At 41.2% G+C, this 27,767-nt stretch overlaps 1 protein-coding gene across 8 annotated transcripts in view; it reads left to right on the top strand.

The window, feature by feature from the left end:
- UNC5D (unc-5 netrin receptor D) overlaps positions 1-27,767 on the top strand; it is a 543,854-nt gene that overhangs the window by 429,103 nt on the left and 86,984 nt on the right. For 7 of the 8 annotated variants that reach the window (XM_027070293.2, XM_053216628.1, XM_053216623.1 and 4 more), the window contains 3 exons: positions 8,364-8,544; positions 9,426-9,593; positions 11,339-11,503. In XM_027070293.2, coding sequence (XP_026926094.1) covers positions 8,364-8,544; positions 9,426-9,593; positions 11,339-11,503 — 514 coding nt within the window. The remainder of the gene's footprint in view (positions 1-8,363; positions 8,545-9,425; positions 9,594-11,338; positions 11,504-27,767) is intronic. The other variant, XM_027070311.2, reaches the window with a different exon arrangement.

Raw genomic sequence — 27,767 nt, 5'->3', positions numbered from 1 at the left:
GGAACCTGCTATCTGGCATGAAATCTAATTGTCTTTGATGGTCTGCTTTTCCAGATTTGTTTATATAAACTGGAAAAATCTGCAAATTGCAGGCCATCTGTACATAACACTATGCTAATAGATGCGGGCATCCTGCAAATCCATAAGCTCATTACGTCTAAGTAACTAGTTTCTTCACACACTCCTAACTGGGATTATCCATCTATACCAAATAAGGAGAAGCATGTGAAGAATTGTTTCTCTGAGGGGTGAATGCCTCCAGTAACCTTCTGCACTGGTAAGCCTCTCTGTCAAAGAGATGACCTCTTAGCACGAGGTCATTTGACTTTAGTGATACAAATGTCCCTTAGCCTCAAGGTAGTCAATGTATTGATCCTATAATGCTAATTTGAAAATTTGTGTGGCTTTCGTTAAGCGCATAATTAAGGCCCTCCAGCGCTGGCAAGCTCTTGCAAAATAATCTGACTCAATATTCATGCCCTTATGATACTTGTCAGACATTTCTCTGAGAAAGCCTTGAGAGTGGCCTCTGATATATCTGAACCATAACATGTTAGAATGATGAGGGAGGCAGAGTTAATGAAATAGAATGAACTTGAGTGACGGCGATTGAACTCCTCTTTGTGGTAATGTGCACGAGGGGCCAGAAAGCTGGTGTGTATCTATGGAGAAGAGGGAGTGAGTCCAGTTCATGAATATATTTTGTTTGGCCCTCACAATATATTTTGAGGCATCATGTTAGAATCAAGAAATAATACATGAGTGAGGCACCTGGGTGGCTCAGTCAGTCGTGTGTCTGACTGCCGCTCAGGTCATGATCTCATGGTTCATGGGTTCGAGCCCCACGTCCCTGTCTGGGATTCTCTCTCTGCATCTCTCTCTACCCCTCTGCCCCTCTTTCAAAATGAATAAACTTTTTAAAAAATCTTTAAAAAAAAAAGAAAGAAGTAATACATTAGAATATACATCCCCATTTTCCCCTGAAAATTTGAAGCCCTGGTTACACTGGTTGCAACAGTCTGAACGTGACTGGTGGCTGCACCTTTGCTTGGGTCATGTAATCTGCATTTTGTCATAAATGGCCACCACTTCCCCATACATCCTGACACTGAGACGGAATACTCCAGAAATTTGACTTCTACCGTGATACGTGAAAAGCGAGATTTTTTTTTTTAATTTTTCTCTTTAAAAAAATTTTTTTTTTAATGTTTATTTATTTCTGAGACAGAGAGAGACACAGCATGAGTGGGGGAGGGGCAGAGAGAGAGGGAGACACAGAATCAGAAGCAGGCTCCAGTCTCTGAGCTGTCAGCCCAGAGCCCGACGCGGGGCTCGAACTCACAAACCGTGAGATCATGACCTGAACCAAAGTCGGTCGCTCAACCAACTGAGCCACCCAGGCACCCCTTAATTTTTTAATGTTTATTTGTGTGTGTGTGTGTGTGTGTGTGTGTGTGTGAGAGAGAGAGAGAGAGAGAGAGAGAGAGAGAGAGAGGGTGGGAGGGAGGGGCAGACAGAGAGGGAGACACAGAATGCGAAGCAGGCTCCAGGCTCTGAGATTTCAGCATAGAGCCCAACGCGGGGCTCGAACCCATGAGCTCTGAGATCATGACCTGAGCCAAAGTTGGACGCTTAATTGACCGAACCACTCAGACACCCCAAAAGCAAGAGATTTTTAAGCAAAAATGAGGTCATTGCCATTTTTACTGCACTCGTTTTATTGTTTTTTTAATACCCATGTCTCTCCCTAAAGTGGGAAAACAAAAGGAGACAGAAAGAAATAACATTTTTTAAGACAAATGAGCATGAGCTCATCCCTTCGTGGAAATGAAGAACAGCCCCTTGTCTTTAATATGCAAGCAATGCACATGGATGTCTTGCACCCAGGGCCACTTTAGTAATTTATGTTCCCTCCTTGGCCCCTAGGAACATTTGAGTTTGCAACTTCTGGTGTAGGGAGTGCTTTTTCTATCTTATTTATTAAACTATTCTCCATTTAGGAGCACTTAGCTCATCAAAAATGTTTTAAAATTTCCTTAAGTGACAAAAGCATAAATCCAAAAGCAATTTGTCATTTTTATAAGCCCAGAAAACACAAACTGATTTCCTCATAAAGATCCTGCTGTCCGTTTAATGGATAAACTATTAGTTTACAGATAAAAAACGGGCCCACAGTTAGAAGTCTACTAATGCACTGCTTATTTATAAACATAATTGGATTAAGGGACCTCAGTCATGACACCATAAACACTAAGTACACCACAACGTGTATATGTAACTACGATCCCTAATTCATCCTTTGTCAGTGTTTTTCAAGCTATGACATGGGGAGTCCCAGCAGCAGACCATTGTATACGTCCATAGTACATGTGGGTGGGTGAGTGGGTAGGGGGTCGATTGTATGGGGGGTTCAACTTATATGGTGGTACACTGAACATCTCTACAGGGCATGATTGTCGTAGTGAAGGACATGAATGATCTCTCCTGGAGTTCTGCAAACAGTGGTCTGGGAATGGCCATGGTAAAACAGCTAAGGGTCCCTCACATCTGTGGCTCTTCATCAGTTATAAGAAATTTCCTTATCTATTTTTCATCTTGTGCTTTCATAGGAGCATTGAACTGAGGAAACATTCCAGGGTTAAATATAAATTTGAAAACCACTGTGCCACATGGTAATTAAATGAGACTTTTTTTAAGCTAACGTGATTTTTCTTCAGATCACTAAATAGTTTTTTGTTGAATGTGCCACAATTAACCACCAGGAAGAAAAGAACGGTTACCTGTAGTGTTCTCCTAAAGCACCTGTAAACACACTACATTTTCTTCCAGTCATTTTTTAAAAGTATATGTATGTTTGTTTTATAACTTTGTGGTAACACTAAACATCTAATTTTGACTCTTCATATATGAGGAGCTTTTTCTGTTTTCACTAGTTAAAATCATGACTTTTCATGTCTATGTAACATGAAATCATGTTTTTGAATCATAATTAATTTAAACAAAGTTCTATTTGATGTGTGGCTTTGGCACACGTTTTTCTTTTTTCCTCTTCCTTCCCTCTCCCCCTCCCTCCCTTTCTCCACCAAAAACAATTTATGGTGTTTAAATCCTTGTTTGTACAGAGAGGGAGGGAGGCAGACCATAAGAGACTCTAAAATACAGAGAACAGACTGAGGGTAGATGGGAGGGGGGAAGAGCAGAGAATGGGTGATGGGTATTGAGGAGGGCACTTATTGGGATGAGCACTGGGTGTTGTATGTAAGCGATGAACCACAGGAATCTACCCCCAAAACCAAGAGCACACCTTACACACTGTATGTTACCAATTTGATGATTATATTAAAAAGAAAGAAAGAAAGAAAGAAAATTTACAATAATGAGAAAAAATAAATAACTAAATCCTCATTTGTAGCCCCAATACTTTCCTAGTAAATTCCTGGGATCATAATAATGAGAACATATAAAGCATTACTATCTTTAAGATTATCAGATGGAGGGACGCCTGGGTGGCTCAGTTGGTTAAGCATCCAACTCTTGCTTTCAGCTCAGGTCATGATCTCGCGGCTTCGTGAGTTTGAGCCCTGTGTTGGGCTCATTGCTGACAGTAGGGAGCCTGCTTGAGGTTCTCTCTCTCCCTCTCTCTCTGCCCCTCCCCCACTCATACTATCTCTGACTCTCCCCAAATAAATAAACTTAAAAAAAAAAAGACTATCAGATGGAGATAAATATTAGGAAGAAGATTGAAGTGGACAGGGCGAGCAGTAGAGAGGAGAGGGGGGTTGCTATAATAAAAAGGACTGTTGGGCAAGACCTGAGGAGGTAACTTTGCTCTGAGACCTGAATGGAAAGTGAGATTGAGCCATGGGGTGCCTGTGGGAAAGCCCTTCCAGGCAGAGGAATCCGCACATGTTAAGGCCCTGAGTTGGGAACTTGCTTTGAGCATTCTAGGACATGAAGGATTTCAGTAGGGCTGGAGTCGAGTGAGCAGGGGCTACTTGGGGATTCTGAGGTAGAGAACTGATTGGTGGGCCAGACTGAGAAGGACTTTGTTAGCCTTGGTGTAAGGATTTGCGATTTTGTTCTAAGTGGGATTCAAGACCATTGAAAGATTTAGACCCAGAAAGTGACATGATCTGATCCCTTTGTGGACAATCAACTGTGGAGGCAAGTATGGAAGCAGCAGACAGCCCAGGTAGAGGCTGCTACTGAAAGGGGTTGCTAAGAAAGGGGATAATGGTAGAGAAGCAATAGCAGAAATGCCCCATTCTCTGCAAGGTGAGCAAAGATCAAACCACAAAAATAAAAACTATATGTATGTGTGTGTCTATGTATGTGTGTATAATTTTACTCTTTGGCATTTTGGTAGGAAAACTTCATTACATTGTCTAACTTTTATATTAGTTGTGTAGGATAATTACTCAATTTCTAATTGCCATGTATCTCTTTTTTCCTTTATCTTTATGCTGTATTACCAAGGATGGAAATACAGGAAAAAAAGGAAAAATACAGAAAAAAAAAAAAAAGGAAAAAAATCCTTTTTACCAAAGAAAAAAAATTTTATCAATTTATAAGAGCTCGAGCTATTGAGATTAAGGTTCCTTGGATCATATTTTTTCCTTTCTTCCAGACTTTTAGCAAATATTTTCCTAGTCTGTTGGCTATTTACTTTTGTGTATGGTTTATTTTTATATAAGTTTTCAATTTGAAGCCAAACCTCTACTTGGTTATGGTGGTTTTAATTTCCTCTGAGCTGAAATTCCTTCAGGAAGGCTTTCTTTGATGGGGTACCTGGGTGGCTCAGTCTGTTGTGCATCCAACTTCAGTTTAGGGCATAATCTTGAGATTCGTGAGTTCAAGCCCTGCATTGGGCTCTGTGCTGACAGCTCGGAGCCTAGAGCCTGCTTCGGATTCTGTGTCCCCCTCTCTCTCTGCCCATCCCCTTGTGCTCTGTCTCTCCCTCTCAAAAATAAATAAATGTTATTATTAAAAAAAAAAAAAAAGGGCTTTCTTTTATTTTCAAGTGCTAGGACTCTTTTGGTTTTGGTCTCCAGAGCCCTTTCTGGCTGTTAACTCTCTGGAAGTAATTTGCTTATGGGTCAGATTTGCCCAACATACTGACCAGCTATTTGTGGGGATCTCTGGTAAATGAAGACGTGGGTGGGGACATGAGGGAGCAGCTTTCTAGGTACCACAAATAGCAAGAGTAAGGCAATTAGCAATCAGAAAACCAGGCAGTTTACACTCAGAGTTTCTCAACTAGGAGAGTAGAGTGGAACAGAAGCTCCCAGACCTAATTTAAGCAGACCAGTTCCATGATGGCGATTTTAAAAGTCCATTCCTCTTGGCCTTACAGTAAGCATTTCATCCCAGATATTGGTGACAGTGTTACTCCCAGCTCTTATTTTCTGGTGGCGATGTAGATTGACTTCTTTATTTCCATCTTACCCATTAACCATAAGATCCATGTAAGAAGAGGCAGTGAGGGTTTTGTTGATCTCATTTTACCCAATTCTCAAGACCACCTCTGACATTCAGTGCGTGTTTGAATATTCATCAGATAAATAAATGAATGACTGCAAAATATGAGTGTCAGTGGGTAATGGAGGGCATTTTGCCACAGACTGGTGGCCAGGTGTGTTTTAAAATCCATTCCACTGTCCTGCTTTGTCACACTGAGCAGTGCTTTTGGGCTTGGGGTCATTATTAGCACCTTCCCATCCAGGCTGGAACATGGCTGAGCCCTCCAGGAACTCCTGAGGGTGGTGATCAGGCTTTCTTCTTTACTTCATGGTTGGCCCTGCACCACATTCCTTTTTCATCCCTTCTTGATAGTAAAAGCTGTTCTGAGACTTCTTTTGGCTGTTGTGTGCCATTTTATTTTCTAAAATTGACCTCTTCGAGGGTAGCTTTTGGATGGTGATGATTTTAGGTATTCTAAACTCTCATTAATGGAGTGGTACTTGGGGTAAATTTCATTATAAAGATCATAATGGGTTTTCTTCTTTCTTTTTAATGTTTATTTATTTTTCAGAGAGAGACAGAGACAGAGTATGAATGGGGGGAGGGGCAGAGAGAGAGGGAGACACAGAATCCAAAGCAGGCTCCAGGCTCCACGCTGTCAGCATAGAGCCCAGTGTGGGGCTCCAACTCATGAACCGCTAGATCATGACCTGAGCCAAAGTCAGAAGCTTAACCGACTGAGCCACCCAGGCTCCCCATAATAGGTTTTCTCATGACAGGTAAATCCCTTTTTATTAGAGACTGACAACAAATTGTTCTACAACTGTTGCCCCTTGTTTATTGGTAAATTAGAATTCTTTGGATTTAAACAGGAATGAGGTATCTTTTTATTTTTTTTAATATTCATTTTTGAGAGCAAGGGAACGTGAGCGGGGGTGGAGCAGAGAGAGAGGGGACAGAGGATCTCAAGCAGGCTCTGTGCCGACACCAGAGTGCCTGATGCGGGGCTCAAACCCACAAACAGTGAGTGCGATCATGACCTGAGCCAAAGTCGGACGCTCAACTGACTGAGCCTCCCAGACACCCAGGAATGAGGCATCTTACACTAAAACCAACTTTCAGTTATCTTCACCAGTGGTGGGCAGGGTATGATGCAAAGTCCCCCAGTGCATATGCTTCCTTCTGTGTGATGTCTCTTTGGTGTAGCCACCGCTCTTGCTTTCTGGGTTAAATTATGGTTATAATGCGTCTGTTCAATGTCTGTGTATATACCACATGCTGGTAGCTGGAGCTAAATGTTTATTGTCAAATGAGATACATGTAGTGCTACCAAGATGACTCTAGGAAGCGGAGATGTTTGGATGTGGAAGCAGAGGACAGAATGAGGAAGGAAGGCAGTTTGTTCTGGGTGAAACTGGCTTGCCTGATAAAATAGGGGCACTAAGTGTGGAACACCCCAGCTGGGTGAGGATGAGGGGCTAGAGGAGCAGTAGGTTCCATCTGTGTCTTCTCTAGGTGCTGAAGGAAAGTGAAGGAGTAGTATGACTGCCTCAATTAAACGTCGATGCAGAAAAAGCAAGTCCTTATGAGTGCGGATTTGACCCGATAGGATCAGCCCACCTGCCTTTCTCCATCCAATTTTTCCTAGTCGCCATTGCATTCTCATCATTTGACCTGGAAATAGCTCTCCTCCTGCCTCTACCCTGAGCCTCACGGACAAATAACCTGTCAACCATGCTTACCATGGCAGTTCTATTAATTTCACTGTTAGCCATAAGTCTAGCCTCTGAATGAACACAGAAAGGACTAGAATGGACTGAATATGACAATTAAAGTCAAGTGATTTTGACTCATTAGATTATGGTTAATACTATAATTATCAAATATCTATAGTGTATATCTTCCTGGCCTTCATCATATCCGTTATAGGACTGCTAATATACCATCCCCACCTAATATCATCCCTTCTGTGCCTAGAAGGGAAGATAATATCATCTAGGCATAGAAGGGATGATATTATCTCTATCATAATAACTGTAGTAATGTTAAATAATCACTTTATACTAGTTAGTATAACGCCAAGGGTAGGATAAAAGTGGAACTAGAAAGAGGAAAACAGGTTATCCAGGAGTGATCTAGAGAAAATAAATCAAGATGGAAGTAGCTTGTGCCCAGAGGGTATTAAACGTCCTCTCCTCCAGAAGAGAGGCTGGTCATTAAATGTGCCGGGCATCTAACCCACTGTTGCATCACTGAAAGAGTAACGCAATTGATCACCAAAGATATGTATCTCCAAAACTAGAGAACACTGAGATTTGAATTTAATTGCCTGTGATTGCCCAAATGTGTATTACATTGGCCTTTTATACATTATCACACCTTTCTTAAAATTTGTTCAAATGCAAACATGGACATGAAACCTTGTCTGACAGCATAATATCCTCTCAGCACAAAGTACAAGTTCTGCATGGATGTGTTGATTTTGTGAGCTGCATTTTGGGCTTGTTATAGACACGTAGTCATTACCATCAGAGTTTGCACTAAGATGAAATATAATGAAATGACCTAATTGTAGTCACCTCTTTTCTCTCTTCCACCGCGTTTCTTAAAAATGGGTCAAAGTCAGTAGGTATTTATGTTCCTTTCCTGCCTCCAGTTTATTAACTTGAGTGTTCATTTCCTGAATATACCAAATTTGCTAAATAAAAGGGATGGGAAATGGAATAAAGAGAAATAAAAAATCACTGCTGTGGCTCTAGAGGTTAGGAACGTCTGTCTCCCTCCCATACGCCGGAACTACCCACCTTCCAATTCCAGAAAAGAGGTTTGTTGGGTTTTTTGCTTGTTTTGTTTTGTTTTGTTTACAAATGACTGGGAAAGTGAACATTCCTTTCTTCTTATAGGTGGAATGGTTGAAAAATGAGGAGCCCATTGACTCCGAGCAAGATGAAAACATTGATACCAGGGCTGACCACAACCTCATCATCCGGCAGGCGCGCCTCTCCGACTCCGGCAATTACACCTGCATGGCAGCCAACATCGTGGCCAAGAGGAGGAGCCTGTCAGCCACGGTGGTGGTTTATGGTAAGACCAGCCCAAACGCCAGGAATGGATAGGGAGGACGGAAAGCAAAGTAGAGGGATTTCAGTGTGTAGAGCTGAAAGGACTTCAGGGCTCATCCACTACTGTGCTGTCTCCTGCCTCTCCCATTTGGTAGGTGAGAACACGTCCCTATTGCTAGTACTGTGTTTGCTCTCACCTCCAGTATGGGACGTCCACGAGATAGTGACATTCCCGATCCCTCCGACAGTGACATTTCCGATCCCTGTCTTTTAAAACTAATCTTAAAAGTCTCTTTTCTCCCACTGTGTTCATATTTGAAAAGAACTGAGGTGGGCAACTTCTGCTTCCCAGCCCTCCCAAACCCAGCATCCACCCCCAGCCTCCCCAGACCTGCTGTGGGCAGTTTTCTCTCCTGGCATAGGAAATGCCTCAAAAGCACACATCACTATTTGCTGAATGTCTCAGGTATTACATTAAAAAACAAAACAAAACAAAACAAAACTTCCCGGCTATTTAAGTAAAGTCATTCCCCTCCACAGCCGAAGAGTCCTGGGATTGGGTTTTGAAGCATTTTAAGTAATAGAAATTCAAATGCTGATATTTTCTGCCTGTACGCTAGATTTTCAAGTGCTTTAGAGATAGGTTGATGAATTCATCCTATTTTTCCTAATTCCCCACAAAGAAAATCCTGTGTCCCTCTTGTGTCAGATGAGTAGACTGAGGGACAGAGATGAGGTAAGCCCCACTGTTGCCCCATGATCGAGTGGCCAGTGTGGGTCTGCAGGGTCTCTTGGTCCCTGGATGGCAAACTCACAACAGCTTGGCACAGTGGCTAGCACATAGTAGGCAATCAGTAAAAACCTCTCTCCTTTTTTTCTCCCCTCCCCATTTTTCTCTCTCAGTGAATGGAGGCTGGTCTTCCTGGACAGAGTGGTCAGCCTGCAATGTTCGCTGTGGTAGAGGATGGCAGAAACGTTCCCGGACCTGCACCAACCCAGCTCCTCTCAATGGTGGGGCCTTTTGTGAGGGAATGTCAGTGCAGAAAATAACGTGCACTTCTCTTTGTCCTGGTGAGATATGTGTAGATTCCCTTTTCCCTTCTCATCCACCAACACGATTAAGCTGGTGTGAAGCACTGAATATAATCTTCCTTCCCAAAGTTATCCTCTCCCACGTTCTCAGAATGCAGCCTTTGTCCAAAGTGCTAACGTGGAACTCACTATAGTAGCAAGAACGTGGGTGAAATACCTCCACTGGGGGACATATATATAGATGATCCTGGACACTCACCATCAGTAAGCCATCATGCTCTGAAGTGTCTCTTTACTAGCCGTGTTTGGTGGGGCTGAGCCATCTGCTTCTCTCCTTGGGTTCTCCCATCTGATGGCACAATAACTAGCAGGGATTGAGTTGTCTGTGAGCACAAAACAGGTAGCAGACATCTGACCCTTTATCATCAATTACCAATCAACTCACCTTATCAGCTTTGTATTTCTTGACAGTAAAACCGGCAGAGATTGTACAGTATCACAGAGTTGCTATTTTGCATTTGGCCTATGTTTGCCTTCCTTTCTGAATAGGCACTTCCTTTACCAAATATGGCTTTTATAAGCTCTTTTGTTCATCTCTTCCTGGCTCTAGCCCAATTTATACAATGAGGAGTAGATGAGATGGAGATGACTTTCTTTATGGAAAGCATGTCCTCCCACTGAGAAACAAATTGATCCTAGGCCTCCCGTGCATTATAAAACAGTAACTCCAAGGATGCTAGGCTAGAGCCTTGGGTCTTTAAAATTTCAGATCTACTTCCACTGAAAGCTAAGCTAAGGCTCTCACCAACAGCTTATTTCTGGAGTTTCCTTCCAAACTCCTATTCAGTCAACATTTATTGAGTGCTTACTATGTGCCAGGTACTGTGCAAGCTACTTTTATAAATGCGATGTCATTTAACTCTGTGTTGTGAGTTTTCTTACCCCCCAGTTGACAGAAATAGTAAAGTAAGTCAAAGGGATTGCTGAGGAGCCAATAAGTGAACACACTCAAGACAAGTTCTTGGACATTTTGCTTTCAAGTTCAGTATTTTTTTTTTTTTGTTACCCTATTCTTGACTAATTGCTCTCGATTAAAAATTGCACGATCTTAACCCACATAAGCATGGTTGGACTATTCCTAGGAGGTAAAGGGACAATTGCCTCAAACAGCTGCCATTATCTCTAGGGTCAATTTTTAGTGGAATTAAAATTAGTTTGTTCGTTTCTACATACAGCAGCAATCCATGACCCATGAAATTCTATTTATGTTAAGTCCTGGTGTCTTGGGGCTTTGACTGACCTGTTTTACTTTAATACTGTCAAAATACATATAGGTTTAACTTTTTATTGTTTAGGGCTTTTAGGGCTTAAAGATAGTTCCTACTACTGTCTAGTTCTAAACTGTCAACCCACAAGGAAGCGGCAATTACTAGTGGTTACTGCACATACTTTACCCGTCCATCTAAGACACAGCTGGGCATGAAAGACTGAGAATGGAATGGGTAATGACATTATTAGCCAATCCAAGAGCACTGATAATGCGAATGCTTGCCTAAATTCAGTAACTGGTCTCCTGAAATAGCAAGAGAATTACACCACCGCTTTTGTTAGCCTCCGTCTTTAGGAAGGAAATCACGGAGAGAAGATAAGCAGAATTATTTTGTTTTTTATGGTGGTGGTGATTTCTTTAAAATCCAGCTTTAAGGACAACAGCAGTCCTGGGGTGAGTCTCCTGACAGCTGCCCGATTCATTCTAACAAGGCTTCCATTTGTTTCCCTTAAAGTGGATGGGAGCTGGGAAGTATGGAGTGAATGGTCAGTCTGCAGCCCAGAGTGCGAGCATTTGCGGATCCGGGAGTGCACGGCACCACCCCCAAGAAACGGGGGCAAATTCTGTGAAGGGCTCAGCCAGGAATCTGAAAACTGCACAGATGGTCTCTGCATTCTAGGTAACACCTTCTGCTTCACATCTTCAATGTTTGTCCACAATATGAAAGGAAACATGGTGACCATTCATTTGCTTAAATATGTTAGCAGAAAGCAAAGTCATTTGCCAAGAGCAAAAAGGAAATGAGTGAAAAGAGTAGAAACGTAGGCACATACATTTGTAGTAGAGATGGGGTCATTTTAAATATTTTCTCACTGGAACTTCCATAAGCGAGTGTACTTATTAATTGAACGAGTAACATTTTTAGAGAACTCATTTAAGAAAATGTTTAAAATTACCTTTTAGATTAGCAATTCTTTTAGTACCCACCATTTTTAAGTTTGATGAAATTCTGTTACTGATCACCATATGCTTTTATTTCTTCCAAGAGTTTCACCGCACCATAAAGCATTTATAATATACATATGCATATATGTAAAGGGGGTGTGTATGTTTGTGTGTGTATATGTATAATTTTAATAATCTCCAGAGACCATGGTTCTGTGGCCCAGGACATGTGTTGTGACTGTTACCTTACAAATGGAGGGAAAAAAAAACGACACTTGCAAAGATGGGTGACTTTGCATCAAAATAGAATGTTGGGTTCAAAACTCCCAAGCTTTGCTTGGTTCCTGAGGTTATACTATTACCGTCTGCGAGTGACAGTCTGCCTGAGTAAGACAGTATGGGAAGATCGAGTCATCATATAGACAGGTTTTAATTTGGTGCTGTCCCTTACTAGCTTTGTGACTTGAACAAATCACCTAACTGCTTAACTCCTTTATGTGAGTACTGAAAACTTGATTACTGTCAAGGCTCAACGAGAAAAGAATATACATGAATATTTCATGGCACAGAGTAGGTGCTCAGTAAATATTAATCCCTTTTTCACTTGCCTACTCAGATGAGCTACTTGGTTTCGCTGAGGCCCTTAAAAAACAAGAGATTCAGGACACGTGTTCTCTGGAACTAAATAGCTGTCTTGGAAAATAGCTGGCAAAAAATAATATAGCTCAGTAGTTTGTCATCTTTTCAGGAATATGTGTTGCTTTTTATTTGGAAACATGACAGTATGAAGGGATTATCTAAGTTGGATTTATTTTTCTGCATCAATATGACTGGATAGCCTTGAAAGCCAGCATATTCAAACATGCTAACTGTTGTATTTTCACAATAAATCTAGATGGCTAAAACATTAGTTAAAAGGATAATACACTGAGTGACCACTTACTGATAGCCCATAGCGCCTTCATTTTCTCAGTGCAAGTGCTGAGGACCCTAAATGTGTCAAATATACCGCAGAGACTGTGACAGAAGACAACCTCACCACCAGTTTCTGTGATGGCAGGGCCATGCTCTCTAATATTCCAACCATCTGCTTTCCTCAGAAGGCCATCTCTCTTCCAAAATGTAAGGAAACTTAACACAAACAATAGCATGAAGTTTAAGGAAATGTGTTTTTGACCACCCTTGACTACCACATTTTTTCTGAAACACTTTTGAGGTGTGACTTTTTTTCTTAACACGGAGCCATATATTTTGATACAATGAGGCCTGCAAATCTTGGCTGTGTTCTAAGAAACCATCAACAATATAACTATTTGGCTACTGGCTGAATTTTAGATGATCATGATAATAATCTTCTTTATTCATCATCGTTTGGATTAACACCTGGGGAAAATCTGAGGCTATCAGGCTTCAACCATAGTTGACTGAAACTGAAGTCTTAGAGGTACTAATGGAAGAAGACAGACGATGGTTAGCCCTTAAGGTAAGAAAGAATGATCAAATATGTGAATGCTACTTATTCCCACTTGTACTGTGGTACACAGGCATTTGTCACTGGAGTAAGAGTTCTGTTCAGGGCCAAAAGGAGTTCCCAGCACTGAAAGTGTACTAGGTCAGCCTAGATCTCAAGTCTAAAATTGGAGAGCTGTGTTAAGGTTTATATATATATAAGGTGTGTGTATATGTGTGTGTATATATATATGATATATATATATCGTGTATATATACATATACTTATACAGAAGTATACTTATATCTATCTATCTATATATGATATATATTAATTATTTATAAGGAAATGACTCATGTGATTATGAAAGCTGGCAAGTCCAAAATCTTTAGGGCCCAAGTGTCTATTCAAAGACTGTTTGGCAGGAGAATTCTCTTACTCAGGGGACGGTTATGCCTGAAACGGCTTGGACGAGGCCCATCCACATCATGGGGGACGCTCTGCTTTTCTCCGTCTGCCAGTATAAACGTTGGTTTCATCTGATAACACTCTCACAGAATGATTTTCAACCAAATAGTTGGGTACCTGATGACCTAGTCGCGTTGACACGTAGGCATATGTGCTTGTGAAGTTCCAAAGCTTAGCTCTTTCCTTAGAGCCAGCCATGGCCATAGTTCCGGCAGTTGTTCTAGGCAGTTTGTTAGTAAACTGAACGAACCTCTCTGTGGATCTTGGCCATGTATGGTTTTAGTCACACGTGTGTAATTCAGTGGCTGTTCGGTATCCATTTTTCTTTAGTGGAAATAAAATAGAGGACAAGGAGGTTTGGACTATGTGTGGCACTGGAGCCAAGATCTCTGTTAAATCCCTCCATGAATTTAAAATGCTGTGCGAGCCTTTCCTCTCTCTCTCCATTCCTCTATTTCCTTTCCTCCTGAAGCATGGTTTTTCTAGCATCCTTTGCTTCCCTAGTACGCATATTGAGATGTCTGTCAGCTATGATCAGAGACCCTTGATGGCAACAGTGACTCAGCTTTTTGAGGGAAAAAGAGTGAAGCCTATGAAACCATGGAGGTGTATGAAGTCTGTTTTTACATCAGTGGGAAAGGGATGTGTTTGTAAGAGCCCAACAGCAGAACATGTTCTGCCCTTTTAGACAGAGAACAGCTACCAATACCAACAAAAATGAATTACATTTTACCATCTCTGCAGGAAGCGACGAACCGCAGTCTGGTTAAATAGTGCCAACATCACTGCACTTGTCACTGGTACTCCGCCAAAGTGCTCTTGCTAAAACTAGCTGCATCAGGATAGTGCTCCAATGAAGGCTGGGTTTGATAAAAATAGCAGTGGGTGACAGCTTTATGGGAGCAAGAGCTTTGTGAAGGATCTAGGTCATGTTATAATTTGGGAATTTCCATCCTAATTTTTTTCCTTTTGTGCCAAACATGACCCGGAAGCAGTTCCTCAATTCCTAACTTCTTTTGGTGGTTTAACAATGACATTGCTTGACTCTCGGATGACCTACAATTCTTAGATTTTATTTAGCTTTGAACAGAATAGCTGGATTTCCTTGGTTGTCCCCGAGGGTTGCATTTCTCCTAGAAATGCAGCCGCCAGCTCTGAATGATCGCTTTAATATTTGGGTGTGATTGTTGCTTGGTCAGTTGTGACTAGAGCACAGAACCTCAGTGTTCTGCTATCACAGATGGCCACACCTAAATGCTCTCCCCAAGAAAATAAATGCCCCAAGACTAGTGAGAATAAGATTCGGCAGTCTTTGCCAATAACAGTCCAAGGATCGAAATTACAAGCTAAACTAAACATCCAACGCTTTTATGCCAGAACATTTATCTTCCAGAAAGATAATTATGTGGTATGATTGTCAAGAAACTTTTCTAAGCTTAAAAACCAGAGTCAGGTAGTTTTCTGACCACTGCCCTTTCTACTTGCTGTGAACCTAGTGGCTTCTATCCTCTGAGGATCACAGCCAGGGGTCAATAGCAGGTGCATGCCTCATTGACAAGAACCTGAAGGGTGAAATTGGTGGGGTGTTCAGCCTGAAGCTGAGGAATAAGAGAAGGCCGCTCCCTCTCCCTTTATTCTAGCAGATATAAAACTAAGGGCTGCAGTTTGAGAAGATTAAATCAGTCTGCTTCAGAGGGGATTAGTTACCTAGATGTGTCATGAGACTGAAGCCAGAGAAATGCCACAGGGGTCTGAAGGAGAGAGGAAATCTTTGAGGCTGAGCTACCTGATAGCTAATCCATCCTTCGTGTCAAGATGTAATATAGGTCAGTTCAACATCCACAGTTCAACAACCAAAATATCAGTTGAATGCTGGTTTGTTCTCATTTCTGATGGGTACATTGGTAAGAGAAGGCTGAATAGGCAGTTGGGAAACTAAATCAAGGGTAAAGACATCTATACAATAGCAGGTTCCAATCAACATCCCCAGGCTACATCTAATAATCTAACCACATTGTCTATTGAATGATCTACTTAAATGACCTAAAGGAAACACCTGAAAAGGAGAGCCTGTAATCACATCAAAGTAAAGGTTGCCTTGGTAAGCATTTTCTCTTGGACACTCTAAGCTTCATTGTTATCCATTACAGTGATTACCTGGGTCCCTTCCCTGTCTTTCCTGGGGCACCGAAGAAGACAATTTTCATTCTGGTTTAGCTCAGTGCATCTATTGCAACCCTTTCTGCTGGTGGTTCACAGGATGCCTACTTCTTGTACGTAGGGTTATAAAGGGCAAGTTTCTGTTTACCAAAGCCAAATCCGTCCTTTCCTTTCTCTGGGTAAAGGAGTCAGGAATACCTGCTTGACTCATTCTTAAATGTTTTGTTGGGTAAGTTCATATTTCAGAGCCAGCTGTACAGCACAATTGCTTAATTATAGCATAAACTCTGCATAGCAAAATGAAAATGGCAACAGCAGGATAGCATGCTAGTGCAAAGCATTCTTAAGTTGTCATGCAGTTTACTACTGCTTGCTAATCCTCCCAAGTAGTTTTAATACTAAAAACCCATTTCCATTCCATTAATAGTACATAGTAGGTGCTCCTTTTTCCACAAAGATTTTTCCTAGAAATACCCAACAGCCGCTTTTCTGAGTAACAGTTGATCAATTCCGAGTCGCCATCATGGACACTGCATGGCAGAAATGGATATAATATTGCAGACCCACGGGAGTAATAAGAATGTAGATTTGGACACATATGGTATCATTAGCAGCTCAGCAACAATCTCTCCCCCATGCCCCAATAAACACTTTCCCATTATGGGACCCAATCACAAAGCCTGTGAGTCACAAGCTTTAATGAGACAGAGTGGAGTGGCTCATGACTAAAGTTTCCATTGTGCTTAATTAAAAAAGAAAATAAAGCAGAGACATCGCAATACTCATGTGTTTAAATGAAAGCATTTTTTTTTTTTTAGTTGTACAAGGCTAAAAATGTCATTTTTTTTGTGCCATGCCCTGAGTGGAATGGAGCATAAAGAGGATAAAGAATAAACCATATTCAACAAATTACCACAAAATCTCTCCCCTTTGTCATCCACCCACTGTAGACTTCTCTACTTGTAGCCTTGTTAATAAAAAAGATAAAGACATCGGATCGTTTTTTGAACATAATCCTCCTTCGAAGTAAGGACTGGCTTTCATCCACTGGTCTGTGACAGATGTGTATTTCATAAGTTATTGAAAATCTATGGCCCTCCTTATCAACCAGCTCTGAAACACTTAAGATGCCTTTTCCTATCCGGGAAATTCCGTCACCACTTTCTCTTTACTTCCTCATAGACCCGGGTGCTCTACCTACACTGTCATGACAGACGAATCTAGGGAAGAATTTCTCTCTCAGCTCATTGAAATCAAGGCAATTATTGTGCCCATCTCTCTCTTCCATCCACTGTTTCCTATTCCTATCCACTCCCTGCCCACATATTTCAATATGTCCTTTTATACTAGGCTTACATTCTTTTGGTGGAATTGGACAGAATGTGCTAAGTCGTGCTTCAGAAACATGATCTCTGGAAGACTGTTTATCTCAGGCACATCTTGTTAACTTTGTTCATTTTATGAGCAGAAATTGAAATAAAACACCTCCACTGTAAATAGGAAGGACTTTAAAATTAAATTTGGGCAGCTGGAGAGCAGGATACATTACCTCCTGATCATATTACTTAGATTGGAAAAAACAAAAACCCAAGAAAAGTAAACAGACAAATAAGAACAGATCCCCATGACAATGTGAACTCAAGACAGCCCATTAGAAAGCTTAAAAGCATTTCTTAAGGAAGTGAAATGTCAGCTGTAGAACCAGAGCGTTGATGGGAACACATGTCTATTACAAAGAAGAGAGAAATATTTTGTAGATGCTGTACCCAGGAAGCACAGGGAAGGCATCAGTAGGAAGGTACAGAAGTTGAGCCCTGCTCAAGGGCAGGGTTGGCTGGCCCAGGATGAGGCTTACTAGATCTAGCATTCAGAGCAAAGACTGACTAGCTTTCAAAGGTCTTCTGTGATTCTGAGTTGACACTGGTTATTCTCTCTCTCTTTTTTAAAGATTATTTAATTTCAAGAGAGAGAGAGCAAGGAAGGGATAGAGACCGAAGGAGAGAGAGAACCCCAGGCAGACTCTGCACAGAGCCTGACGCAGGGCTCAAACTCACGAACAGTGAGATCATGGCCTGAGCCAAAACCAAAAGTCGGACGCTTAACCAACTGAGCTACCCAGACGCCCTGATTATTCTCTTTTTGAAAGGTTAGAAACGGACCTGGACCTAGAAATGAATGAGCTGAGCCTTGAGGATTCGAACATTCATCCCATAGGTGAAGAATCAAAGCTCTGGGGTCAGATTGCTTGAGTTTGAATTGTTTTTGCAATCCTATGACCAAGTTTCTTAACTTCTCTAAGCCTAAATTTATTCATCTATAAGATAAAAGTTCTAATAGTGCCTATTAGAAAGGGTTCTTTTTGAGGAGGAAATTATTCAAGCAAGGCATTTAGCATCCATAGTAAGCACTCCATTTGAGTAAATAATTATTCTGTGTGTATGTGTGTGTGTGAGTGTGTGTATGTTCTAGTAAAGGGATTCCTGTGGCAGAAAAAGTATGTTTTCCATATTCTGCAAAGTATTGACACCGTGATGCTTTAGATATTTTCTTAAAACATTTCCTAATGCATCTGATGAATATAGTGTATCTAACGAAATAAAAGGTACTTGTCAGGAAAATTTTTAAGAGACACAAATTGTGTTCTTTATACCAGCCAGTTCTGATTCATAGTTGTTGGAAAACAGAGTTTAGAAATCAGGCTGATTCGTAAGACTTTGTGTCGAACCGAAGTTTCAGTATCCTTTCTCAGAACTTCTGAGTGGCTGAACAAATAGCTCTTGATCTGCCAATCGTCCTTTGCAGGTGGGATTTGGTCCCACAGGAGACAGGTGATTTATGAGGTCCCAGCTAGTATTAAAAATTGTATGATTCTCACCACTAATTAAAAGTCACTCAAGGGGAAGGCCCCAGAGAGGGACCTGGGTGATCCTCAAGGGAGACCACCAGTCCTCACAATACCGACTCGGGGATTATATAGGTTTCCTTCATGCTATAAAATACACATGTCCTGACCACCTCATCAGAATATCCATTTTTTAAATTTTTTTTAATGTTTATTATTTGAGAAAGAGAGCAAGCAGGGGAGGGGCAGAGAGAGAGGGAGACACAGAATCCAAAGCAGGCTCCAGGCTCTGAGCTGCCAGCACAGAGCCTGACACGGGGCTCAAACCCACAGACCCCTGCGAGATCATGACCTGAGCCGAAGTCGGCCGCCTAACTGACTGAGCCACCCATGCACCCCCAGAAAATCCACTTTTATAAAGCAAGTCCTCATGTCTCCAACACAAATTCAAAACTTCTTTTTCTCTGGAAAAAAATTCAACATACACATTATTATACTGTATAGCAACCTACAGTTTCCAGTATTACCCATCTGTTGCCAGTCATTCTAGATTAATGGTATTTGTTACCCGTCTGGTACCTCCCCGATTGTACATTCCCACATCTGAAAATTAGCAATTTTGCCATATTTTCCCATACTTAAAAAAATGCTTATTAGATTTGGTTGTCAGTAACTATGGATATCCAAGTTCCTTTTTGGAAGTTCTCCCAATTTAGGCTTTCTGCATATAAAACAAACTATGTCCATTTCATTAGTTCTGAGAATCCAGATTCTGCATTTGCAGTATATCTAATCAGGATTCAACAGTACACAACCCTGGGTAAGAAATATTAGTCTAGACTAGAGAAAGATTTAATGCCTGAGATCATAGAGTGGTCCAGCTATAAAAGAAATGGCAAGAACCCAATCAAGGAAGTGATTTAAAACTGAGTAAAGGATTCAGCGGCCTCTGGGGTGTACTGAGCAAAGTGAATTAATAGAGAGGAAACCTCTTTGTGTTGATCCTACCATTTCTCCTTAAATTACAAATGCATGTGTCTCTTCAAGATCATGGAGAAAGGCGGTACCTAAAATGAAGATATTAACATCATCAATAGATATCAACATCACCCTGGCCTTCCCCTCTCTCCAGAGAAGTGTCAGTATTACAGTAAGAAAAAAACCTGGCTTTGCTCACATGTGTTTGGCAGAGGACAGTGTTAGTGCTCAGTGGAATGGAAAATTGCCATGATCATTTAGAAAGAGACCATGGGGTAGCGAAAAGGGCTCTGCACCAGGAATCAGGAGTCCTGGGTCTTAGTTCAGTTGTTTCGTTAACTAACGCTTGACCTTGAGCAAATCTCTCCAGATCCTGTGCCTTATATGTTCATATCTATTAAAAAGAGCAGGTTGGGCAAGATGATTTCTAGGTTTCATCCCACTAAACAAACAAACAAACATGAAATTATTATATCTTAAAAGTAGCTTGCATATATATGTGTATGCATATATATTTCATAGGTTATTTTGAATAACATCGTTAATACATGTGTACATGTAAAATATGAAAATAACACCACTGATATGTCAGTGCTTTCAGACATTTGCTTTTTAGCCAATTTTGAGGAGTAATTTTAATTCGTTCCCACCCAAAATTAACCATTTGTACAATTATTATGCAGCGTGAGGAAGGACAACTTTTAGATTAAAAAAAAAAACAAACATAAAACCATGCTAGTCTTACCTAGGAAATGAATCATCACATTAGGCCTTTAGCATTCCATTTCAATCCCTTCATTGAGAAACTACACTATCCTAGGAATTTGTACAGACTGTAGGAAATTTATGGACCCTGATTTTGTATTCAACAAAAACTTGGATAAGTATTCAACAAATACTATATTCCATTTACTGTTCTAGGGACTTAGAATAGGTGGAAAACACATAAATAGACCTTACATGCAAGTAGCTCAATCTATAATGTAGGTAAGGTAGCTTCGGGACTGATGAAGCTTAAAAAAAATGTACAAGTCAAAGGGTTCACCATAATTTCTCTTTAAGCAATTTTTTTAAAAAACTTTTTTTTTTAATGTTTATTTATTTTTGAGACAGAGACAAAGCATGAGCGGGGAAGGGTCAGAGAGAGAGGGAGACAAAGAATCCGAAGCAGGCTCTAGGCTCTGAGCTGTCAGCACAGAGCCCGTCACGGGGCTCGAACCCACAGACTGTGAGTTCATGACCCGAGCTGAAGTCGGAGGCTCAACTAACTGAGCCACCCAGGTGCCCCTAAAAAACTTTTAAGTGCTATTAACTTAAGTAATCTCTACACCCAACATGGGGCTCAAACTCACAACCCCAAAATCAAGAGTTGCACGCTCTTCCAACTGAGCCAGCCAGGCACCCCTCTTTAAGCAATTTTTTTTGAGCCAAGACTGATATCCTTTGTATTTCAGTGGCTAAGTATTTTCTTAGCAATTGTAAATAGTCATTATAATAACCACCCTTCTGAATCTCACCATCCCCATCTATTCCCTACCCAGACTTTCCTATGATCCAGCAACAAAAGGGACAAGTCTAGACACATCGGAAGCCACCATGACCCTATGTCAAGTCTGGATTTTCTTTTTTTTTTTTTTTTTAAGTTTATTTATTTTGAGAGAGAGAGAGAGTGTGTGTGTGTGTGCGTGCATGCACGTGTGCGTAAATTGGGGAGGGGCAGAAAGGGAGACAGAGGATCTGAAGCGGGTTCTGTGCTGACCACAGAGAGCCCAATGCAGAGCTCAAACTCACAAACTGTGAGATCATGACCTGAGCCCAAAGTCCAGATGCTTAACTAGCTGAGCCACCCAGATGCCCTAAAAGCTGTTACATTTTTAAAGAATTTGGGTATCACTTGTACCATAAGGTTAAAAAAGTAATCCTCTGGACGTTAACCAATAAATGATTTCCTTAATTCCTTAAATTATATAATCTAATAATTGTTTAGTTTTGAACGTGTATGTATTTCTATTGTGGTTGGAAGGGAGGGAATCAAAGCAAATTAATTTATTGGATAGAAAAAGGATTTTAATAGACAATTTTCCTTGGAGCAGAGTTAGAAACATTGCATTTTTATCACTTTGAGACCAATTTCTGATGAAGTCTTTGTGGACCCGTTCTTAAAAGTGTTTGCAGTGACCCAAGAGCATAGTTTACTCTGTTAATCTATCAGAGAAAGAAACCAACACATAAAGAACCAGTGAGAGTGGATAGAACTTTGTAATAGAGATGGTATGAATTCTAGAAATTCAAATGATTTAGCTCAAAAATGAAATATGCAAATGTTCCTTGTGAACGTTGAGACACTGACTTGTCTCAGTTTAGGATATGCAAAGGACATTCCTATAGAGAGACCTTGGATTTGAAAGGGGGGGATCTTCTATCTCCTGATGCACACTAATTGTGTTGTGACTGAGGGGCAATTCTGGAAAGTCATTGTCATCAGAAGTGACACCCATAAGTTCCCTGTTGTAGTAACTTTCCCTAATTAACATGATGGGACAAGGGTGGGAGGGATTCATGAGGAACTAAGAATTGAAGTAATGTGCATCGTAAATCCGCCCTCTGAAGAGTAATTTCTGAGCAGGAGCTTTGAAACGTGAACAAAAAGAAAAATACAATAAGGAAATTAAAAACTAAAGAGAGTAAAAACTGGAGGTGTGATATGTTTTATGCTCTTTGGGTTTTTCTGTGGGTTTGATCATTGGAAGCGTTTGAGAAACACAAGAGCTGGTGGTGATGTGTCTGTGGGTTCTACTGCCTAAAGGAACTTTCAGCACCGAGAGGAGAAGAGAATAGAATTCCCACTTGTCGTCTTCAGGGTCTGCCTGACATATTCAATCACAGTGGTGTTGCCAATGTAAAGCAGGCCTTGTGTTTATCTAATTATCTGCCAGAGCTGATACAAGGCAGATTGGCCAGGCCCTGGGATTTCCTGCAGCCTTGGATAGCATTCAGAGAGCATAACACTGGTCCTTAATTATTTCTAGTTATGAGGGAGAGGGAAAGCAGGAATTAATGAAACACATTGGTAATCAATAATGGCAATTTCTTTTCTACCAATCAGTAAATAATCAAGCAAATAACTTTTAATTTCATTTTTCCTGTTTTTTTCTTGCTGTGATTCTCTGGTTGCTGTGCCACTTATTCATGAGCTAATCATTTAAATATGATTTATATGTTAGGGACCCATAACTGACACTGATTAAAAAGTATGAAATAAATCAAATGAACAGTTCTGAAGTAATACATTTGAAAACAAAATCCACATTGTATATAGTTTTAAGGAACCCCTAGCACAGTGAGCTCTATGAATTCATGACCCTGAGATCAAGTCTCATGCTCTACCAACTAAGCCAGCCAGGCACCTCCTCCCCAACATCGTATTGTAGTGACTATAAGTAAGATAAACTATCCAGAGAGGTGAGACATTCCTGTGAACCAAGTCAGGACCAAAAAGTTCATGAAGGAATCAGAAACTTGTATATGCCTTGGAAACAGGATATCTTTATATAGGAGGGAGAAGGGCATCCCATGGAAGGCAATACGGTGGGCAACAGCACTGAGGTGAGCCTGAAGAATTCAGGGATCAATCAGACTAGAGCTTGGATTTGTGTTGAGGTGCTACAGAAACTAAGTCGTTTTTGAGATGATGGGACCAGTTCCTAGAAGACTGGAAAGGCAGGCAGAGCAGTTGGCTATGACTTGCAGGCCATGTGGAATCATCGTAGACCCTCCTGTGTGCCGATGCTAGAGAATGATTTCAATGAATAAAAGAATAGAGAATGGGCAAGAAAGAAGACTGACTATTCTACTGACTTCAGAATCCGCTCTTAAATACTTTAAGATTACAAAGAATATGGAGAGTCAAAACAATCAACACATATCTTTTTTCTTGGGCAGGGGAGGATGATGAAAAGGATTTCAAAGCATAGGACCTATGAAGGAAATAATGATAAAAATGGTCTTTGGAGATGAAAACATGGGACATGACTGGTTTAGTGAAATTAAAGACTGGTAATAATCACTAACTATAGTGACATATGTAAATTACTGCCTTGGAGGAGAGTTGCTGTCTGGGCTCACTGTCCTGGTGGGTATTTAGTCATACTGAGTGGGCTCTCTGCCTGAATTAAAAAAAAAAAAAAATAGGGACATAGACTCTGGTATCAAACATACCTGTGTAGTCTTTAAAAGGCATAGGAGCGGATTTCAGATAATCACCCACAGGTTTTGAGGAACAGTCTCTTGCCCAGTCTGTGAGTTGGAGTTGAAACCATCTGTCCTCATGTCCAGTGTCTCCTCAGGCCTGCTCTCTTTACAACCCTAGGGTATGGGCTAGGCTATAGGTAGCTGGCCACACTTGTTTCCTAGCAGAGAAAGGATAAGGGTGGGTGTGGGTGGGAAGGGAGGGGTACAGCTATAAATAGCTTCTAAGAACAATGGATACCATGGAAATGCTTCGGGAGTATCTCCTATAACAAAGGAAGCAAGAGAAGTAGAGATGAGAAAGAAATGAATCATTTCCAAAAATGAAAATATAGATTGTCCTTTTTCACTTTTTCTTGTATATAAATATGTATACTTCTATAAACACACACACATGGCACAAAGGCAGATTGCAAAACAATATATAAAAGACTACTCCATGTCTTTATAGTAAAAGTGATCAATTAGTATTGATCTTCCATAGTTTCCTGCAAATATATATGTATATACATATGCATGCATAAATCTTAAGGGGGAAAAAGCCTGCACTTTGTATATATAACTTAATGATAGTTATCTCTTGGTGTGGAATTATGGGTAGGGTTTGTGTGTGTGTGTGTGTGTATACACATTTATTATTTATTTGGATACACTGTATAGCGACTGTGTAAATATTAAAAAAGGATTTTTAAAGAAAACATGACAATTTAAGATATACTTCTGCATTTTTCACTTGCAAATACACACAATCATTATAAGACTGAATTATAATGACATCAATTTCCATTTACCCAGAAGGTACCTCTCGGTGCATAAGTTAGACCCTAGGCAAATTAGTGATTCTCCCAAACTACAACTCAGCTGCCACTCGCTCAAAATTATATTTCTCTGCCTGCAAGATACAGAAGGGATGCTTCTGGGTCCATGTGTATACTACAGCTACCCCCAGAGCTTCTCAGGGAGGCAATGACTAACTGAAGTTGGGTACATACAGCCCCAGATTTGTGGCCAGGAAGTGGTGTGCACTCGGTAATCACAAAAACACAGATCCCAGTTAGTCATAAGGTCTTGGACTGGGGCCCAGGTATGGGTATTTGTTTAAAAAGCTCCCCAGGTGATTCTAATGTGCAGCCAACATCAAGAACCATGGCCCTAATGGATTAATTTCCTAAGGGGTTATTTGAATATGGCCTTCGAGAGAGGTAAAACAAAAGCAGAGAGGATGTGGTTGACCAGGGCCAAGGGGATGCATGGCCCTAGGCCTTGTGAAAATATGATTTTGCAGACAGAATAAAAGAACATGGAGTGTGGGGTGGGCAGTTCTTTCAAAAGGTAGTGAATGGTGAATGGGTAGCCCTCTCCCTCAAGTTCACGGTAGAATAATCTCTGATCAGATATTTCAAACTGGGGAAAATGTTTAATGGTAGCAACTTGTTGTCAGGATACTGGTATCTCACAAAATCCGGCGGAACCCAATTTTGATGCTGATGCCAGGGTACTGAAGTTCTCTTGGCACCAGAGGCTTCCAGACTTTTCCATTAGAGAATACACACTGACCCACTAGACCTCAGCATAACAAATCCCACAGTAGAGCAGTGGCCCTTTGAATCATTTTACTCTGCTTTGGGAACTCATTCCACATGGATTTCTGTGGAACTTCTTCGGTTGTTTTCTGTAGATTTATAGTGGGCCAAAGCTAGGGACCCCGCAGGGATCAATCTTCTGGTCATTGCCTTTCTTTTTTCCTACCAGGAAACTGATAGGTTTCATAAAGCAGAGACTAAGGAGTTGGACACAAGTTTCTTAACTCCCTTCAAGTACTCCTGAAATTCACTACTATTTCTGATTTGGAGATATGACTTGCCTCCCTGTACTGGCATAAAGGGTCATGTTTTTACTCTGAACCAGTGATAATGTTGATTTTATTCATAGTGTGTTGAAATTATACTATTTATTGATATGGATCATGTGCTAACCCTAAGCTATTGGCTGTGTATTTATCATGTTTAATCTCAGTAGCAATGTTCAAGGATGGTATTATTCCCATCGTACTGTGGCGGACACTGTGGTCACACAGAGGGAATGAAGACCATTCAGGATTGAAATCCTGTTCTAATGCTGAGTGTCTACACTAATTCCACTATGCCATTGCCAATAATGACACCAGACCTGAGTCACAGGGGGAAATGCCCCACCTCTCCTGCCTTATGAGCCCTTGTGGCCTGAGTGTTTCTCATTACCCTAGTTAGCCCTGGCTTTTCTCTTTTCTTTGATACTTTTAGATAGAGCAAGCTGGGGAAGAGCAGAGAGAGAGAGGGAGAGAGAGAGAATCCCAAGCAGGCGCCACACTGTGAGCACAAAGCCCCATGCAGGGCTCAAACTCATGAACTATGAGATCATGACCTGAGCTGAAACCAGGAGTTGGAGGCTTAACTGACTGAGCCACCCAGGAGCCCAGCCCTGGCTTTTTAGCCCCATTCACTCTTTGTGCCTTTAGAGCTGTACCTGGAAGAACTCTCACTCCAGTTTTTTTAATAGCCTGGCTGTTATTTAATTTATTTTCTGAGAAGTGGTTCTGTATCTCACCTGTTTTTAATGGAGTTTCATTTTGCTACCCAGCATAATCTTTGTTCCTGTGGTTTAGAAGGAAGAAAATGCTGTTAAACTCAGCCAGAGTCCTAAACAGATGTTCTGCATGTCCCTGTGTGTTGTGTTAGCAATGCATCACTTCCAGACGCCTCGGCCTGGCCTGCCAGCGTCCTGCGCCCATGCCAAATGCTTTCAGATAGCCTGCAATAAGCAAAACCCAAAGTCAGGTTAAAACCACCAAAGTCACTGGATGCTACTCCTTGAGTGCATTAGCATCTGGACTTGGGGAGGTGCCAACCTGCTCTCAGAAAAAGTAGCAGCACTGAATCTGTGCAGAGAAGGGGGTGCAGGCGTTGTCTGTTTTAAGACACCTGACTGTAAAAATCTGAATGCGATCATGCCCACTTGAGCAAATAATTATCTTTTATGAAGATTTTTCATTTAAAGAGAGATTTGCCAGAAATCATCCTTTGCCAGTTAACTTTCTCCTTATAATGAGAAAAAAACAAAAATGGCGGTCCATTTGCAAGAGTGTGACCTACAACTTTGAAAAGCTACTTCCATAACAAATCAGACGGCAGGACACAAAAGGGCTGGGTTCAGAAAAGCACACCACAAAGGTTTTCTGTCAAAATTGGTATTAAGTGCAGGAGTGGGTTAGGGGGACACATATCTAGTAGAGGATTCAGAATATAGCTGGGTCTGTCTGCTTGGGAGGGGCTATGGTTCAGTCAGAGAGTATTTATGAAGTTCTCCAGTATATACCAGGCTGTATTTGATTCCGTGAAAAACATAATCCAAATTGACAGTGTCCCCCCCCCCCACCCCCACTTGGCTCGCCTTCAGGCCGGTGGAGGTAAGGGACCCTGCAAGGTGACCTCTCAGGGTCCCCTACCGTAGTGTGATTCTGTGAATGATGAGCAGCAGCCTCGAAGCTTGTCATCTGATCATGTTCCATCTAAGTCAGAAGTGGGGGACTGATTAAAGGGAGGTCACCCCATGCAAATCTTCTAGAATCTTGCATTGGTGACCAAAGCACAGTCTTCTCAGGTTTCTGTGTCATGGTGGCATTGTGTTAGCCTGGGACAGCCAGGAAATGGGGACTGGAAAGAAGAAAGACTATAGTCGAAGGCGAAGTTAGCCACAGGCACCAAGCCCCAGAGTGATTTACAAGGTTATTCAGTGATGGCAGACAGGACAGGAGAGAGTGGCTGGAGGGCAGTGGGGAGAAAGGATAAAAAGATCTCACCTGAGGGGCACCTG

This window comes from Acinonyx jubatus, chromosome B1 (assembly GCF_027475565.1).
Source record: "Acinonyx jubatus isolate Ajub_Pintada_27869175 chromosome B1, VMU_Ajub_asm_v1.0, whole genome shotgun sequence".
NCBI classification, from domain to species: Eukaryota; Metazoa; Chordata; class Mammalia; order Carnivora; family Felidae; genus Acinonyx; species Acinonyx jubatus.
Note: the sequence above shows the minus strand (reverse complement) of the source record. Positions and strands in the feature narration are given on the sequence as shown.